Source organism: Python bivittatus, unplaced genomic scaffold (genome assembly GCF_059951505.1).
Source record: "Python bivittatus isolate LINGU-HERP-01145 unplaced genomic scaffold, Pbiv_v1 ctg000310_np1212, whole genome shotgun sequence".
In the NCBI taxonomy this organism is placed as follows: domain Eukaryota; kingdom Metazoa; phylum Chordata; class Lepidosauria; order Squamata; family Pythonidae; genus Python; species Python bivittatus.
In genome coordinates this window covers 4,341,059-4,358,083 of record NW_028277054.1, presented here as the reverse complement: position 1 = coordinate 4,358,083, position 17,025 = coordinate 4,341,059, and the positions used below count along the sequence as shown (strand labels likewise).

At 43.6% G+C, this 17,025-nt stretch overlaps 1 protein-coding gene across 7 annotated transcripts in view; it reads right to left on the bottom strand.

Moving 5' to 3' along the window:
• Nucleotides 1–2,150: 2,150 nt before the first annotated feature.
• ARHGEF1 (Rho guanine nucleotide exchange factor 1) overlaps nt 2,151–17,025 on the bottom strand; it is a 47,750-nt gene continuing 32,875 nt past the window's right edge. For 6 of the 7 annotated variants that reach the window (XM_088139890.1, XM_088139891.1, XM_025168080.2 and 3 more), the window contains 15 exons: nt 16,083–16,165; nt 15,664–15,789; nt 14,319–14,433; nt 13,615–13,715; nt 13,432–13,509; nt 12,999–13,074; nt 12,046–12,213; nt 11,787–11,874; nt 11,322–11,432; nt 10,263–10,330; nt 9,650–9,817; nt 9,396–9,557; nt 8,984–9,135; nt 8,502–8,595; nt 2,151–6,447 (listed from right to left, as the gene is read on the bottom strand). In XM_088139890.1, the coding sequence (XP_087996016.1) occupies nt 8,518–8,595; nt 8,984–9,135; nt 9,396–9,557; nt 9,650–9,817; nt 10,263–10,330; nt 11,322–11,432; nt 11,787–11,874; nt 12,046–12,213; nt 12,999–13,074; nt 13,432–13,509; nt 13,615–13,715; nt 14,319–14,433; nt 15,664–15,789; nt 16,083–16,165 (1,574 nt within the window). In that variant the 3' untranslated portion in view covers nt 2,151–6,447; nt 8,502–8,517. Of the gene's footprint in view, nt 6,490–8,501; nt 8,596–8,983; nt 9,136–9,395; nt 9,558–9,649; nt 9,818–10,262; nt 10,331–11,321; nt 11,433–11,786; nt 11,875–12,045; nt 12,214–12,998; nt 13,075–13,431; nt 13,510–13,614; nt 13,716–14,318; nt 14,434–15,663; nt 15,790–16,082; nt 16,166–17,025 lie in introns of all 7 variants that reach the window. The other variant, XM_088139887.1, reaches the window with a different exon arrangement.

Below are 17,025 nucleotides of genomic sequence, written 5' to 3'. Positions count from 1 at the left end.
AGCTTGCTTGATTCTGGTGGCTGAGAGAGAACCTCCAAAAGTCTCCCTCTCTACCTGCTTCCCCAAACTAGTTTCAGACAGCTCAGTCCACTGGCCGAAAATCAGGAATCTTGTAGCGCCTTGTCCGACTAACAAATTTTATTAGAAGGCTAGGCCTTAGGGGCCCCGTAGACTGAACCCGGCTCTCCTCCTACCCAGTTCACTGAAAACTGTCCTGTGCAACCTTGTGGAACAGATGTGCAGAATTTGCTGGCAAAAGTAGAAGCTGGGATTGCTTATGCCCCCGTTTTCCTCCCTTATGGGTGCCCTTAAAGCAATGTTTCTCAACCTTGGTCCCTTTAAGAGGGGTGGACTTCAACTCCTAGAATTCCCCAGCCAGCATGGCTGGTTGGGGAATTCTGGGAGTTGAAGTCCACCCCTCTTAAAGGGACCAAGGTTGAGAAACCATTTAATAAAGGCTGCTGTCTCCTTGGCCCCATCAGGCTTCAAGGACTCAAATGGGTGCCTCCTGCAGAGAGGTCACCCAGAAGGCCAGCTAGAATATATATCAAGCTTGTACAAACCAGGATCCAAATACGGGCTCCCCGAGACCAACTGTTGCTGGGTATAATTGTTCTTAACGTTTACCATTTTTCGGAGCGCCACTATGTTGTCGCATGGCAGCGAGGTCTCTTTAGGAAATGCATCTACTGACCGGTTGGCGTTTACGTCCGCAGAATATCCAGCATGGCCCTGATCAAAGCCATCAGCTTGGTTGTGGCTAGGAGCAGCTGGCTAACGAAGCTGCCCTCCAAGATTAGGAGGCTGGAACTTGGGGAAGAGAGTGCTAGTTGACTGCTTTATTCCACGCCCCCGTCCTTGACTTTTCAAAGTGCAATATTGTCTTGTCTGCTCTGGTGTGATCTTTTCTGTAAGCATACTCCCCCCTTCTCCAAAGCGAACAAACACACGTTTCACCCCATCGCTGTGCTTGTGACTCCGTGTTTTAAAGAAGAGAAACAAAACTGTACTTGTGTGGTGGATATGAAGAACTTGTTGAAGTCCCATTCCTCTTTTTTTTTTTTGGTAAATATTGCATTAATTTATGGAGTGTAAAAAAAAAAAAAAAAGAGATGGAAAATTTTACACCAGCGGGTCTTGCTGGCCTTGAAAGCAATAAAATATCTATTCACTGCATCTCTGCTCACAGGTAAAATGCAGTAAAGGTAGGATAGGAGATGGGGGGGAGGAGGAGGAGGTCTCTCAGAGGAGTAAACAGCAAGTATTTCTCTTCCAAAGAGCAAATAAAAACAATGACAATATTAAGCATCAGAACTGAAGTCCCATTCAGTTCAATGGTGCTTATTTTCCTTTGTGAGGAGGACAGCAAGAGCATTTGAAAGACCCCAGCCTGTCCCAGAAGTTCAGCATCCTTGCATTGGAATTGACCTTGGGTCAAGCTGCTAATTAGCAGAATAATCACTGAAGTTTTAACATTATGAAAGGAACATGGGGAATCTTAGCCTTGCCAAAGGACAGCATGATTCTAGCCACCCCATCCATCCTGCTTTTCCTGGAATAGTATTCTGAGCCCCCGGATACAGTTTAATTTCACTTTACCCAAAGAATCCTGGGAAATGTAGTTACAGGAGGTGTTGAAAAGTCTATTAAGGACCACGAGCAGAGGCCACTACGCCACCAGACATACAGGAACAAGGGCCCTTTGTTTTCCCTTCTTCTTCCCCTGGAGAGCAATTATGGCAATGCAAGGTATCTGTTTAAAACCCATACATTAACAGGCACCCCTATCCATACACTCTCCCACCCAACCTGTTAAGAGATGGAGCCACCCCACAAGGGTCTCAGGACAACGGTGGTGCTTAGCTTTTCAAAATAAATGCCAGTTCATGCCAGAGAGCACAAGAGGCAGAGACTCATGGCCACCCTATCATCACAGCTCCAAGGAGGTACGATAGGGCAACCAAAAGCAATCAAAAGGCGAGAAATAAATAACCAAATACATGAGAAGGACAAAGGAAATGGAAAGATAAGGTTTATTTATCATCATTCATATATATATATATATATATATATATATATATATATATATATATATATGAGTCATCTTTTACAAGATTATCTTTGGTTTGCGCTCTGCTCACTTTCTTGTGTCTTTATCTCCTCTGCAACATACATAAGACTTTCAACCTCTTCTTCTAACATCAGGCAACCTTCCCTACCTTGGACACCTCCAGCTGTGGGGTATAACCTCCAGAATTCCTAAACATCTTGCTAGTGAGGAATCCTGGGAGTAATACTCCAGCAGATTTAGAGTATCAGACCAAGGATGCTGATGAAAAGGCCGGGATGGAGGAACGCAGGAGTCTCAACCGCTGTGCCCATAAGGAGGGACATGAAATGCTATAATATCTCCTGAGATCTACTCTTCCTTTCCATCCAATCACTAAATGGATCAGAAAAATGCTTGGGCCTCGCTTTTTAGGGAAGAGGCCTTCCCCTTTCTGTTATTCTCATGATCCTTTCCATCAGCAACGTTGCTATAGGAAGGAGGCCTACGTTCTGCTTCACATGTAAACTGAAATCCAGAATCAAACATTCTACCGAGGCATAACCTACCATGGTGCCATTATGGAAACATTCTCAAGATTATTTGCCATAAAATCCCAGGGAAAGGGAAGAGGTGAAGGATACTGGAAACTCTACTTTGTGGCATGTGTCCAAGATGGGCTTAAAGAGCAAAAAAGGTGTGTCCATTTAGAGACACGATACTCCCAAGTCAGAAAATCTCAAATGCTGGACAAGAGAATGGTGTAGATTTGAGAGAATGGGTACAAATATTTTAGAATCTTTATGCTGCCTGACTCAGCTTGGAAAAGTACTCTAAGTATTCTTTGTCCCACATAGTATGTACAATTTAAGATTTCCTGTCATTTTGGGGTGTGTGTAGAACAAGATAAAGCCATGGCAAACTGTTGAAGCTGGTTAAAATATCTCACCTCCACGAAGACTCTCGGGGAAGTTAAGAGCTAACACTTGGTGCAGCAAGTCTATAGCGAAGACTACAAAGCAGCCCATCCTATAATAAGGATCTTCATTAATATAATGTATATTTATCACCAAGCCATACGCTTCAGTTAAGAATACTGAACTTGGCAGACAGATGATTTCCCATAACTGGTTCAGCTTCTAATTTCCCAAGATTTTTAGCTGTCACCTGGAATTTGGAGTCAGGGATGATGACCTGGTCACCAGGTGAACAGAAAATAAGAAAGGTGGAGCTATGCACCAAAACTGCCCTGCCAAAAATCCAGAGTCTGGGCCAACATTTTTCTCCACATTGATCAAAACCAGGAAATTGCTCCTCATGTCTGTTTTAAGGCTTAAAATGTAATGTGATGTTCTGATCACCCTACATTTTCTTCTACAGTGCAACTATGCAAGAAACACAGAGCAGGATACAGCCTGTTGATGGAAATAGAAAAGGAAAAATATATCCTCCTTTGCCTTCTGCCCTAAAAAAGGAGGCCAGAAACATAGCTGGCAATTATATGTCTATAGGAAAGAGGGGTCTATGGCCAATCTTGAGAATATTTCTTAAATTAACACTGCAAAAGACCTCAACTGTGAAAACAGGTCTTCAGGCCCAACCATCCTTTGCTTCACCCCTTTAACATTTTATACATCATAATACTGGGAGATCAAAGAAAAGGGAAAAGTCTCACTGAATATATTGGTTTACACTCTTTGTACAGTAATAGATTAAAAAAAAATAGACACAACTAAACATGATCTCACTCTACATAAAACAGCCCTGGATTTCTGACCGTTCCTTTACATTGGTGACTGTTTCCCAGCAAAATACAAGTTTTCTTAAAATACAAGCACATTATTAACACACTATAAAGACACTTGGAAGCAACTGAATAGAGTTCAGTCTCTGAAGACGCTGGTGGTTTGGCCCCTCATCTCCACCCCTTGCTCTAGGCTCCCTCTGTGGGGCAGACACCATCACTTTTCTTCCCCCCCCCCAACCAAACTTTTCTTCTCTCCACTGGGCTGGATCCAGCTTCTTTTCTAGAACCTTCCCAGCGTCCCCCAATTAGCCCATCATTTTCCATTCTGTCACCAGGAGGGGTTTCCCCCCCCCCCAGGGGAGGAAGACAGCACACTGTGGTTGCTTAGCAATGGCTAATCCCCAATCCTGATTGAACCAAAGGACCAACTAATTGGAGGTGGAGGAGTGAAATGAAGGATTTGATGCAGCATGGATTCAGCAAGACCAAATCCTCCCTGAACATTCAAAACTGTCCTGCTCCGTGGTCCAGCTCCAGGGGACCAACCAAGTCTAAAAGCAACTTACATACCGCAGAGGGATTGAGAGAAGAGGATGAGAAATGTCTCCAGGATTTTAATGACCAATAATCTCAACCCTTTAAAAAGCCCAGAGAAGTAGCACCATCTGCTATGCACACATACACATATGTGTATATATACATATACATACACACAGCTATGGCACCACCTGCTGAATACAGTGCAGAATAGCAGATCACCAAGGGCAGTGAGGTAACTGTACATTGCATTATGCAAGAGGTCTATTTCTGCACCCCAAAAATGTGCTGCTTGTGTGTAGCTCATGACTGAAAATAACTCACGGCACTATCGGTAGGCAAGAAGGAGCAGGGGTAGTCCAAGGTCAAACGGAATGAAGGTTAGGTGCCTATTTCTACCATGGGCCCATGGTCAGATCCACGATTCAGATTTCACAAACTATTCACACTATTTGGACTCTAACTCCAAAAAGGGATGATTTTCTCAGGCTCTGCCTAGCGAAAAGATGGAAAAGGGATGGGGGGGGGGATGGGACAGGAGGGGTCTAATGGGAATTAAGTTTCAAGAATGGCTGTCTTTTGGAGGGAGGAACCCTTTCCTTGTTCAGCACTCCAGCAAAAAGCTTGAGGTTATGAGATCCCTTGCATACAGCCAAAGATTCAGGAATGCATAGCATTGAGTGTGCAGTTTAGCATGCCCTTAACATCATCATCCCTATTTGCACACAAGGGAAGACTGGCAGCATGAAGCAAACTAAGCTCCTGGGAAACGTGCTGGTTAATCTTCCTCCCACTGGAGAAGTTCTGAGAGACTTCTAAGTAAGTTGGAAAGGCACTGCCTTCAATTCCAGAATCACGCCAACCTTTCACCCAACCTTAAAGATAGGACCTACAACTTATCTCTTCCTCTACTTCCCTTGATATTTGGACTTTGTATTATTTAGAACTGTAGTCCATGGGTCCATAATTGATAACCCTAACCCTTCCCTAACCTGGGAAGCCCTCAAGATAAGCTGAGATTACAATTTCCAGAAGTCCCCAGTCAACATGGCTTTTGGCTGGTAATTTAGGAAACTGTAGACCCAACATTTCTGCAAGGTACTGAGACTGGGAAGGCTGGAGAAGTTCAGGACCATACTCTGAAGTGTGTGTGTGTGTCTGTGTGCACGTGTGTGTGTGTGTGGTAGAGAAAGTACCAACTCCGTTTTTTTCACCTGTCTCATTCAATTTCTATGGGAGCCTAAGACAAAAAGAATTTCACCTTGCTGGTGGTGATGGTAGAGTTAGACTGGCAGGCTGGAGGAAAAGTGAGATGGGAAAGGAAGAACTGGGAGGAAATTTTGGCATCATTAAATGAGTTCAGATAGGTACAAGACAGGGACATGTAGAAAAGTAGGGAAGTTTGCAGGGGAAAATATATCTATGCGAGGACAAAGTATTAATTCAAGAAGATAAAAATGAGAGCTTAGAAGTGAGTTTGTTTCTTCTTCCTATGGAAACTCTGCTGCAATTGCATTTTTCTAAAAAGAAAACTGATACATGTGTGGAAGATAATACACTAACGGGTGAGTTACACCCCTGGGAGCTGAGGATTAATCTGGGAAGGCAGGATAGCTACTACATCATGTCCTACTTGCATACCCCCTGAGTTATCTGAGAGCCTAGTAGTACACAGGCCATCAAATTACGGGCGCCTGCTCTGATCTCAGACACGTGTGTTCTTTGTTAGCCCACCACCTATTTTGGCCAACGGAGAGCTGTCATCAGATCCCAGTTTTGTAATCTGTCACCCCTGAGAACCAGCATTGTAAACTATTCCCATCGCTAAAAGTGAAGCTTCCCCATCCCGAAGCACCTTTCTGACCTAATGAAGAGCTTCCCCCCACACCCCCAGACATTTGAAGGACTTTTCCTAAATGCAACGCTTCAACCTCTAAATACTTCCCCTTATAGTGTGGTCTAGGCAGAAAATGATATGTACAAAATCCACAGGGTCTCTCCCTATACAAAACAAGCAGCAGTGTAGATCCCCGTTTGGTTGCTCATGCTGGGAGAGAGCCGCCTGGCCGGAGAAGGGGGTTAGCCCATGGTCCTCTTCCTTCTTGTTCAGGCAGGCCTGGAGAAAGAAGAACCAGTGAGATATGAAATCCATGGCTACCTAGAAAGATAAAGGGGTCAATCATTAGTATAGAAAAAGAGAAAGGGGGAAGGAAAGTTCAATACAGTCCAGGGCTGGTCAGCGTACCTTCTTCTGCCTCACCAGGTTGCTTGACGTTAGATCCAAATTGGCAGCCTGGGGCAGTGTTTTTCAAACTTGGCAACATTAAGATGTGTGGACTTCAACTCCCAGAATTCCCCAGCCAGCAGGGCTGGCTGGGGAATTCTGGGAGTTGAAGTCCACACATCTTATCATTGCCAAGTTTGAAAAATGCTGGCCTGAGCGGATTCCAGTCCCCTTTCAGCCATGCTTTCTACACCGAACCTCCAGGATAAAACCTAGGTTTTAAGAAAAAAATAAAACCAAGACGCAGAAAACTCCTGTCTACAGCCGCCATTAGCCCTCTTCCCTCAACAGCTCCTCTAACTTGTCTCTCTAAAGCCTCTTATAAGCAACGCCTTGGAACTTATTGTTATAATTTATTACACGCGCATCTTGTTTTTTTTCTGATAACCTAAGATAGGTTAAAGGTGTCTCTCCTAGGTACTATATTATGAGAAAGGCTTGGCAGAAAAGGAGAGACTGGTTTTAAGTTAGCCAGTGAGCGTTATTTTTTAAAATAATTTTATTGAAGATTATGTTACACCGATAAAACTAATACAATCTAAATAGTATAAAATATAGAAAAGAAGAAAAAAGAAAAGAAGAGAAAAAACGTTTTATAAAGAATGCAGAGAAAGAAAAAGGAGAGGAGAAAAAAAGAAACCTCACCTTTCATCCCCAGTAAGGAAAATCAACGTTAGGTTATCACTATCTCTTAAAGTAAAACCAAACATCTCTTCATCCCATATCTCACCTCATTCTCTATAAATCAATCTCCACAACCTCATCTCTCCATATTAATCAGCGAAAGTCCATTAAGGGTTATCAGAAATAACAACACAGCTACTGCAAACTATATCTACTAAACCCAATTTCAATCCTTCCTTTTTATAGCTCCCTTTCTATTTAAACCTATCCCCCACTCCCATGTCTTCTCTTCAAATAAATGTCAGATAAGCATGGCGGAGTGGAAGCCTGAACCAGACTCTCTGTGGTCCAACATTAACTACTCCACTGCACACTCTTCATGTCATGTAATCTCAGGCCCTGGTCATAATAAGCCCAGATTATCAATCTTCCTGGATGCTATTATCTACAGTTCTCTCTTTCATTTCCTTTTTCCTATCCTGCAAATCAAGACCTCCCATGGATTAAACTCCACTCTCTTCCAGAACTGAAAGGAATTTCTGGAGTTACAGTTCCTGTGATTCTTTCACTGGTTTGAAGTCATTCTGGGATATTTCTAAGACCAAAATGGAGGGCCTGTTTAGCTTTTAACCACTGCTAAATTAACTCAGGTAGGAAAAGTGGGGAAAGAGAAACCTGGGAGTTGTGAGTTAGCCTAGGCCTGATTTATAATAACCTCAAGCGTAACAAGAGCAAAAATGAGGCTCAGTCTGAACTAAGCCTGGAATTTTCTTATATCCATTCCAAACTGACTCTGGAGAAATGTGGCCAGCTATTTCTTGGGGAAAAATTATGGCTATGTCCCTTCTGCGCATCCTTAACTCCTGTGATGTCTAGGAGGCCTTTGGTCAAGTGGAAAGCAGAACAAGACTGCTATTATGAAGGATATCAGATGCCATGGAACCACAGCATCTTAAAACAAACAAGCAAACCAAGAAATCAGTACATTCCCTGAGGGGTTGAGGAAAAGACATACAGAGCAGGTTCTGTGAGACTTCACAAGGCCCTAGTTCCCCTGGACTAAAACTGGGGGCACACTTTACTCTTCCTCTGCAAAGGTGTTTATTTTAAACATCCGCTCAGCCAAACAGTCTAACATCTGCCAGTCATGACCAGCCAGCCATCTACCATCCTTGATTGTTATGGGACTATGGAACGGGATCAAAGGCCTAGAACCAAATGGTTGGCATCTCAACACTTGCCTGATTTTCTCCATGTCCTACCTTGCTTGGCCAAGCCTCATGTGGAACTAGGTTGTTGAGATGATGTGAACTTGTTCATCAGCTGCTGAAGCCTCCAATAATCTGTTTCTATATCCTAGTAGGACAGATAGATAGTCACACTGAGGAAAATCTGCAAGGAATATGGCCTCTTATCCTTCTCAGTCTGTATAAAGTTTTAGTCTTCAGGGAAGTATTGATTTGCTTTTCCTTTTCAACGAAAAGCTTCAAAACTCAAAGAGAACCATGGATGAGGATTGCAAGAAGAAAACAGTTACCCAGCACTCCCACTCTATGCCTTTCTTAGGTAAAATTCCCAAGCCTGCTTCCATCTTCTGCTGCCTCCGCCCAGTATTTCCCAAATATTTTAATGTCTGGAAAAGGCAAATCCCTTAAAATTAAGGAAAATGTTCCACCATCCATCTTGGACATGTGATGGCTCAGGGAAAGGGGTGGGATGGAGCTAGGGGACAATCCATTCTCACCTTCAGACCCTGAATTGCATCTTCTAGAAGCCTTAAGTGATGCTTCACCCCGTCAGATTGTTGGAGGGACAGAATGATGGAGAAACGGGGACCTTCCTTATCCAGATGTTCAGAGCCCCACTCTGGATCTTGAGGGCCATTTGAAGAGCCTCCTGTTGGAGACAAGTGCTTTTATAGCATTATGCTTGACACTTACTTTTTAATATCTATCTTTTTAACTTCAGGTACAAATATACACTAAACCTTCTGCCCATTAACCACAGACCCCAGTCTTTTTTATGCTTCACTTGGACAGGGCCAGAATCCCTTCCCTGCAAAACGTTACCTAATTTTCTCCGTCCCAAAACAGTGGACTCACAGCAAACCACCCTCCTTCCAAGTCTTAACTTTCCAGGCATGCCACCATCCTCACCTGGAAGCCTCCTGCTGCTGTCTGCTTCAATCCTGAAATTCCCATCCCATTCCTCTTCCCCTTCCTGGGGGGCTCCATTCTCTGGGGAAAGGTCTGTAGGTTCTGCGGGAAAGATGGCCTCCCCTTCCTCTGGTATCTGAAGCAGCCTCTTCAGGGCCGAGACTGGAAGGACACAAGATTGTCCCCTTCACATCCTTTGTAGGCAACAGAGAGGAGCTCAACCAAGAAGAAGAGAAAAGGTATGAATCAGGTACCTCGGTCCTGTGCAGCAGATGCTAGAGGGACCTGCCCAGGAGGCTGAGTTCTGCAGAAGGTCTGTAGGTCAGCCACAAATGCCTCCACTGTCTTATCTAACTTTGGTCCACCAACAGGGTTCCGTTCCTCAAATTCTGTGCCTTCCAGAATTCCATCTTTTTCTTGTTCTGAGTTGGGATAGCAAAAGGAAAAAAACCCACTCAGATTCCTACTGTGATGTCTCCAAAACTCAGAGGGCAATAAGAGTTAAAGCTGCATAAACATTTCCGTGTCTCCAAAATATTTAGAGGTTTGATTCAAAGACGATGCCACAGAACCTCCAGATCAAACTGGAAACTCAAAATCATTAAACTGGATGATTCCAAATTGATTTGGATAACTCAAACGCTCCTGGGCATCCTCAGAAATACCTTTTCCAGAACTGATTCAGAAACCTGGCTCAAATCTACCTGCCCTGAATTTAAATCTGAATGTTTAAATCACATCACACTGATTTTCTGGAAGGATAATCCCGAAGGAATGGTTTTCACTGATGGGGTAAGAACACAGGATCTTTTTCTTATTCCCTCCCCTCCAACCTGGATTTTTCCAAATCTCTTCCTCTAAACTTACCCTCTGACTGCAGTGCCTCCTTAAGGGTGCTGCCATTTTCTGCTCCCCCCAGAAGGGCCTCTGAGTAGCTGCCAAGAAAAAAGTGGATGAGATCAGTCTTGGCTACACATGGGGCTAGTTCCTGACCTGATCTCTGGCATCTTCCCACCTGGAGAGCGAGTTTCCGGCTTTCTTTCATTTTTATTTATTTATATTTCAAATTTGGTCCCCGCCCATCTCACTTTTCTTGGCCTACGAGGGATTTGTGGTTCTCCAACAGCAGTGCTGGCCCCAAATGACATTTTGTTAGGGATCCGAGGTTTGTATATTTTATTGATCCACAGACAGAAGGCAAGAACCATTCCTATCGCTTGCTGCTACCTGATGCGCTTCCTTTCATCTAGATCACCACCTTTTTGGGCCATGGATCCCTTTGAGAGTCGGGTGAAATCTACAGACTCCTTCTCAGAACAATATAATTTAAATGCAAAAAATAAAACACAGAGTGATAAATAAACAAAGGAAACCGATTATGCTCCAATACAGTTACCAAAATATTAAATAACAAACATGTAATATAGCAATATACGGGCTTCTTCACTAATCCATGACATCAATAACAAGGCAATATCCGTTTAGGATATAATAATTTTAGATAGTGAGATTTATTGAGGTTAACGACCATTTTTGGAGTCCCTAAGCCATACATTATTTTGTTGCCTATATACCTTATCAGTATGTGGAAAACTAAACTGCAGTTAGCCAATGAAAATAGAGTTGTAATTTTTTCCCATTCGAGATCATGGACTTCCTGAAATCTACCTATGGACCTCGAGGGATTTATCTGTGGATCCCACATTAAGAATCTCAGATCTAGACTGTACATTGTATTCTTTCAGCATCCCTTATGGTGAAATTTTATCTAGCTGTTTTTAACCTCATGGGAGTTTAGAAAAGGACTCAGATTTACATGGATCTCTTCATCTGAAGGAAAGGCGGAGACACAACTTTCAATTCCTGCATTATAGTCTCCGTTACACATTTCCCCTCTCCTCCCCTTCCTCCTTACAGCACACTTACTAGCTAGGACTATGTGGTGACGTTCGGTTTGGTACGGAAAGCCGTTGTTTGGAATTGGAAGAAGCGGGCAGCTTCAGAGAACCAGCAGTGTCGCTAATAATATTGCACCAGCTAGGATGAAAAAAAAGGGAGGGAATCAGGTGGACTATCTTCCCCTAACCCAGCATCCACCAGAGATGTTGGGACTGCGACCTCCCCCCGCCAAGAATTCCCCACCAAACACAAATAAAGCCTTTCTGTTGTGATGAGATTTGGCACAACCTCAGCAGCACTTTTCTGCACAACTTTACATGAACATGGCTCAGTGAAGGGTGCTTTAAAAAAAGAGAGAAGGCTTCTCTCAACCACCCCAATTTTCTGGGAAATGCTCCTTCCTCCAACTAAGGTGCCAACCAATCTTTCACCCCAAACAGTAGTCTGGTTGCTCAATGGGCAAGTAAACCCTTTCCCACCCCAATTCCTTACTTCTTCCTTTCTGACACTGTCTGAGCCACCAGTTCGTAGATCTGAGCTCCATTCTCCCAGCTGAAGATCACGTAGAAGGCCTTGATGTCTATGAGAAAGGAGAGACGGTGAATTCTCCTTGAACTCCATGCTAAAAGAAAACCTTTGAACCACATCCAACCTTGAATCAGAATTTGGGCAGTGGTCCAGACCAACAAATATTCAAGGCAAAAGTCCTCTGCATCCACTTTCAGCTCCCATGACCATCCCCTGCACCCACCTGTGGCCACTTCACGGGTCATGGCAGAATTGAGCTTGATGATGGGGGACAGCATTTGTTTCCCATCGGGGGTTGGGGTGATATTGCGGCTGTGACACTTGACCACCAGGCGCTCTTCCTGCTTCTGCAGAAGCACCAAGATATCATCCAGCAAGAGGACATGAACATCTGGAAAGGATCAGGGAGAATGTAAGCATGAGAAGTATAAAACAAAAGCTGCTGGGGAGGAGGAAGTGGGGGTGGAAGAGGGAAGAGGAGCCCTAATACAGGTCTCCAAGTCTGGCTGGGACCCCCAGCTCTGCCAAGATAGTCTTTCTTAGCTAGCCAGATGCACTATGCTCCAATTCCTATAATTTGGGGGCAGGTTGGTTTAGATGAGATAATCTATCCTCTAATCCAGAAATCCTATTCAGTAATGAAGGCAACAGTGTTGAGCAGGACAGGCAGAAAATCAGGGCTCACTGGAGTCAGGATCAAGCCCATGTTTCTGAACTGCACCCCTCCTTACTTTCCTGGTATTAATGAGGAGAAGCTTCTGAGAAAATAGGTAATGGCAGATACACCTCAAGACTTGGGAAGTGAAACTAACTAGAACTCAGGCAGAGGAATGGTGAAGGAAGGAGGTGACAGCTATGAGAATTCAGCTGAAGGAAAGCACCCTCAGGACATGCTCAAAAGTAGCTTCCTCTCTTGTTTTGGCTGCCTCAACAGAGGCTTAGGTATGGAGCTACCACAGAGGCATCAAAGAAGTCAAGATGATGTCTGCAGAGGGGTCAAAAAAGTCAGGATGGCAGGCATGACCACCCAGCCAAAGCCCTCTTCTTTTTATGTGCATAGGGACACCATCTTGACATTTCTGACCCCTGCATGGACATCCCTGACCAGGTATCAAAAACCCTAAACCCTAGTTTGATAGTTACTTCCCACCTCTCTCTACAGATATTTCCACTAACCTACTGATTTATCCTTGGTTACACGCCATGTCAGGGGTCCCTCGTACACAAGATTTCGCTTGGTGATATCCATGTTCTGTGGAAAAGAGCTGGTTAGACTCTGTGCTTTAGCATACATTTTCCATTTCTGACAAACACCTCCACAAACAGGTTGCTGCACTCTGATGTCCACATTTTGAAAAACAAGCTCCCTTTTCTCCTGATGGGTTTTAAGCCTCCAACAACAGCATGGCAGGCCAAAATTCAACAGGGACAACCCAAGCATGGCAAGTATGTAATGTTAAAGCTGTTGAAATGTTGTCTACTATGGAGCTAATGATGCAGAAAAGACAGTCACAGAAGCTTGCCCTGACAAAGTCACAGAGATTTAAGGATACTTCATTTAGTTCTGGGTTCCCCTGCCTAATAAGGTGAATACTCTATTGGAACTCACCCGAAATTCACTCAGCAGAGGATCAGTAGTTTGTTTCAAGTTGGAGAGGTCCAAGCGCCGCTGATAGTCTTTGAGTTTCTGAAAAATATTGTGAATGCCCATTTTTTACCAACATTGAAGTTGTGAAGAAAGAGAGTAGGGCTCTTTCAAAGAAGAAAGAATAGCTCCAAGAAGGACACTTACCAGTAAATTCTCCATAACACGCACTGCTTGGTTGACATGGTTGAGGATCTGCCGACAGCATTCAGCTGCCTTCTCCACTTTCTGACGTTCCTCAACCTCCTCTGCGCCAGGGACCAAGAAAAATGGACATTTTGTGAAGACACACCCCTTGAAGCTTATCTCCCCACTGGAATTTAGCTAGATCTATTTTCCATGAAACTGACTAAGAGAAAGTTCCCTTTTTCCTCCTTCCACGACAAAATTCTATAGACAAGTGACAATTTCTCACATAGACAGGGGACCCTATTACTAGCAATTAAAAACAGTATGCAATGATACATTTGGCAACCGCAAACATTCCCAGTGATTTATTGCCTTTTGCACTGTGCATTTGTCTGAATTTTGCCATGCCCTTTATTGTGAGATAGATCCAAATGTGTGTATTTTAGAGTAAAATGCCTACAAAAATGAGCAATTTAGGTTGTATTCCTATTAAAATGTGTGTTTGGGGGGTAAAATGTCCATAAAAATGCACGCTTGAAGACAAAGTGCATATTTAAATATGCATTTTCGGAGAGGATTTAACTTTGCACATCACTGCAGTACTTCAGCACGATCACCTGCAAAATAGATACAACCTGCAAATACTTTATTTATTTATTTAGTGGATGTATATGGCCGCCCAAATGATTTTTGTGCCAGTCCTAATGCCCCTCTCTGCTCACCAGTGCATTTGGCGATGGAGTGCAGCAGCAATGGATACTTGGTTAGTCTCTGCATCTCAATAGGAATGATGTCCTTCAGCTGTAATCGCCGGCATCGAGGTTTACTTTCTGCCTCCTGTGGGAAAAAAAGAGGAAAACCATTCACCAACCAGTTTGGTGCCTGGAAAAGGTATTATGGAAAGGTCCTATCCGGGGTTGCCTTTCAGATCTATGTAGCTGGTCTCTCCCATGTAGAAGATGCTCTCAAAACAACCTATGTGCGTCCCTTTCACCAAACAAATATTATTTACCTGACCTGAAAATGGGGGAATAGGAACTGGGAGAAAACAATTGACAACTCAAACATCAGCACAACTGAATGGATGAACGTTAGTCATTTGAGGAAGGCCAGGTCAAAAAACAGATACCGCAGAGATTCCAGGAATGTTCTTCATTGTAGTAAGGTAGAATAAGAGAGTCCAAAACCTTCCCTGCTCTTTTTGAAGGACAAAAAGGCGGTGGGGGGGAGGCTGGTCTGAGCCTCTATCTCACGTTTTCTACCATTCCAGGGCTGAGCAACTGTTTCCCCTCTTCCTTCTCAAGGCCAGAGATAAATTACTCTAAAATGGATGGATGGATGGATGGATGGATGGATGGATGGATGGATGGATGGATGGATGGATGGATGACTCCCTGGGGTACTGAGTTCCTGGGAACTTCTATGAGTATCCCCCTCCCCTTTTCTGGGACATCAAGAGGCAAACATTTTCTTGTAATAGTGCCAATTCTATGGAACTCCCTGCCCCCTGAAATCTCATCAGCTGTTACCTTGTTAGACTTCTGGAAATTATTAAAGACAAAACTTCTGAAGAAGGCCTTTGAGTTAGAAATGTCACCTTCTATTTCTATTGCTTTTTGACTGGTTATAATTTTATCCATGTTTCAATTATTACATACTGTTACATAAAATTATTTATACTGAGGACATTTTATCATGGAAATTGTAACCTGCTAAGAGTCTCTCAACCATGATGGGTAAAAAAAAAGAATAATATTCATTCTGCACTCCATGAATATTTGTTCTCTCCTTCCTTCTCTCTCTGATTCTGCTCCATGAAACAGTCACATGAAATAAAAGTTTCCTAAAATAATTGCATAAGCCAAAGTTCATTTCACATGTTTCAGAGAATTCGTTCTGCTTCTGTTTTGCACCACTCTCCAATTAAGAACTTCATCTTACTATTTATGGTTTTGTTTTTTAAACAAAAGTGTTGAATTTTGCAGCCAATACAAAACCCTGCGACCAGCAGGATTCGAACAGTCCTGTCTCAGGAATGGTGAATTCCTCTCTCCTCCCAGCACTTACCTGGATGAACTGGTTGAAACGGGCTTCTTTCTTCTGCTTAGCCTTCAGCTGTTCTAACGCAAAAGACTGGCGGCTACAAAACCGGGAGGAGATCTTCTGAAACCAGTTTCCTTCAGGCCCATCAAACTAGGAAAAGTTAACAAGAAGGTCACCTATGGAAACGTCTGTTCTGTCCCGACCTCAAAAATAACCTCTTCCTTGCCCTTATTTTTGCCAGCCCCAAGGGTATTAATCTCAAATCTTTTCCTCGCACCGTTTGGGGTCGGTGGACATTCTTCTGATCTTTTGTTGATTTTGAGTCAATGGTTGTGCAATGGTTCTGTCTGGCAGGAGCATTGTTAGTACCTGCCTTACCAGCTTCAGCCCTTCCAGCTGGTTTCATACAACATGCTAAACCCAGATTAACCCCCTGCTCTTACTCGAGCCAGCAGAGTGCTTCCAATCTCAGAGACAATCAAATTGTTTTCCTCCCTCAGTTTCTTCAAGTTCTCCAGAAACACTTCTGAGAAAAGATAACACGGAGAAAAACCATGATACAGAGAAGCAAAAATACCATGAAAATAGCCCATTCCATCACAGCAACTCCCATTTACTGGCATGATGGTGTTGGGCCCATCCATGGCCATGGAAGCCACTGAGTGACCTTGGCTCAATCACTCTCTCTCAGCCTAACCACCCTTGAGCTCCTAAATAGCCATCTCACAAATAAGTGAACAACTACACCAGCACCACACCTTGGTGATGCCAGCACCCAAACCCCAAGCTGCAAAAACCCTCCTCTCTTTCACACCAAAGTTGGATAAACCACCAGCAAAGCGCTGGCCTTGTTTCTGACGACTCCAAGCCAGAAAAGCCACAGTCTTAACCACAGCCTGTTCAGAAGAACCAGGCACATGCAGAAAGGGGGCCATTCCAAACTCCAAGTTGGAGTTGCTCCTCCATCATCCATGGAGACAGATGTGTTTCTGCCCTTTGCTTTCCTTTCCTGGATGCCACAAATGGCAATTCTCCAAGGTCAGACTCTCAAGACTTCAAGAAATAGGTGGACAACCCCTTAATCTTAGGCAAATGACTATTAAGATTAGGAATCTTCAGGGGGAGAGGGTGTCCCAAAAGGAGAACTCCCCTCCCAAAAGAGGGTGACCTATATAGAGGTAGGTAAGAGGATTACCTATTAAAGAGCATCATCTATAAACACCAGGTTGATATCATTCTATTCTCTTAAATTTCCTAATCTTGTTTTTATGGGTGGTCATATTACTTTGTGTTTGCTCGAAAGGCTGCTCCACGAACTGCCATCGTATTTACGCATGTTCTCACTTGTAACGCTTTCTGGAAATTCCAGGGAGTTGAAGGACTACT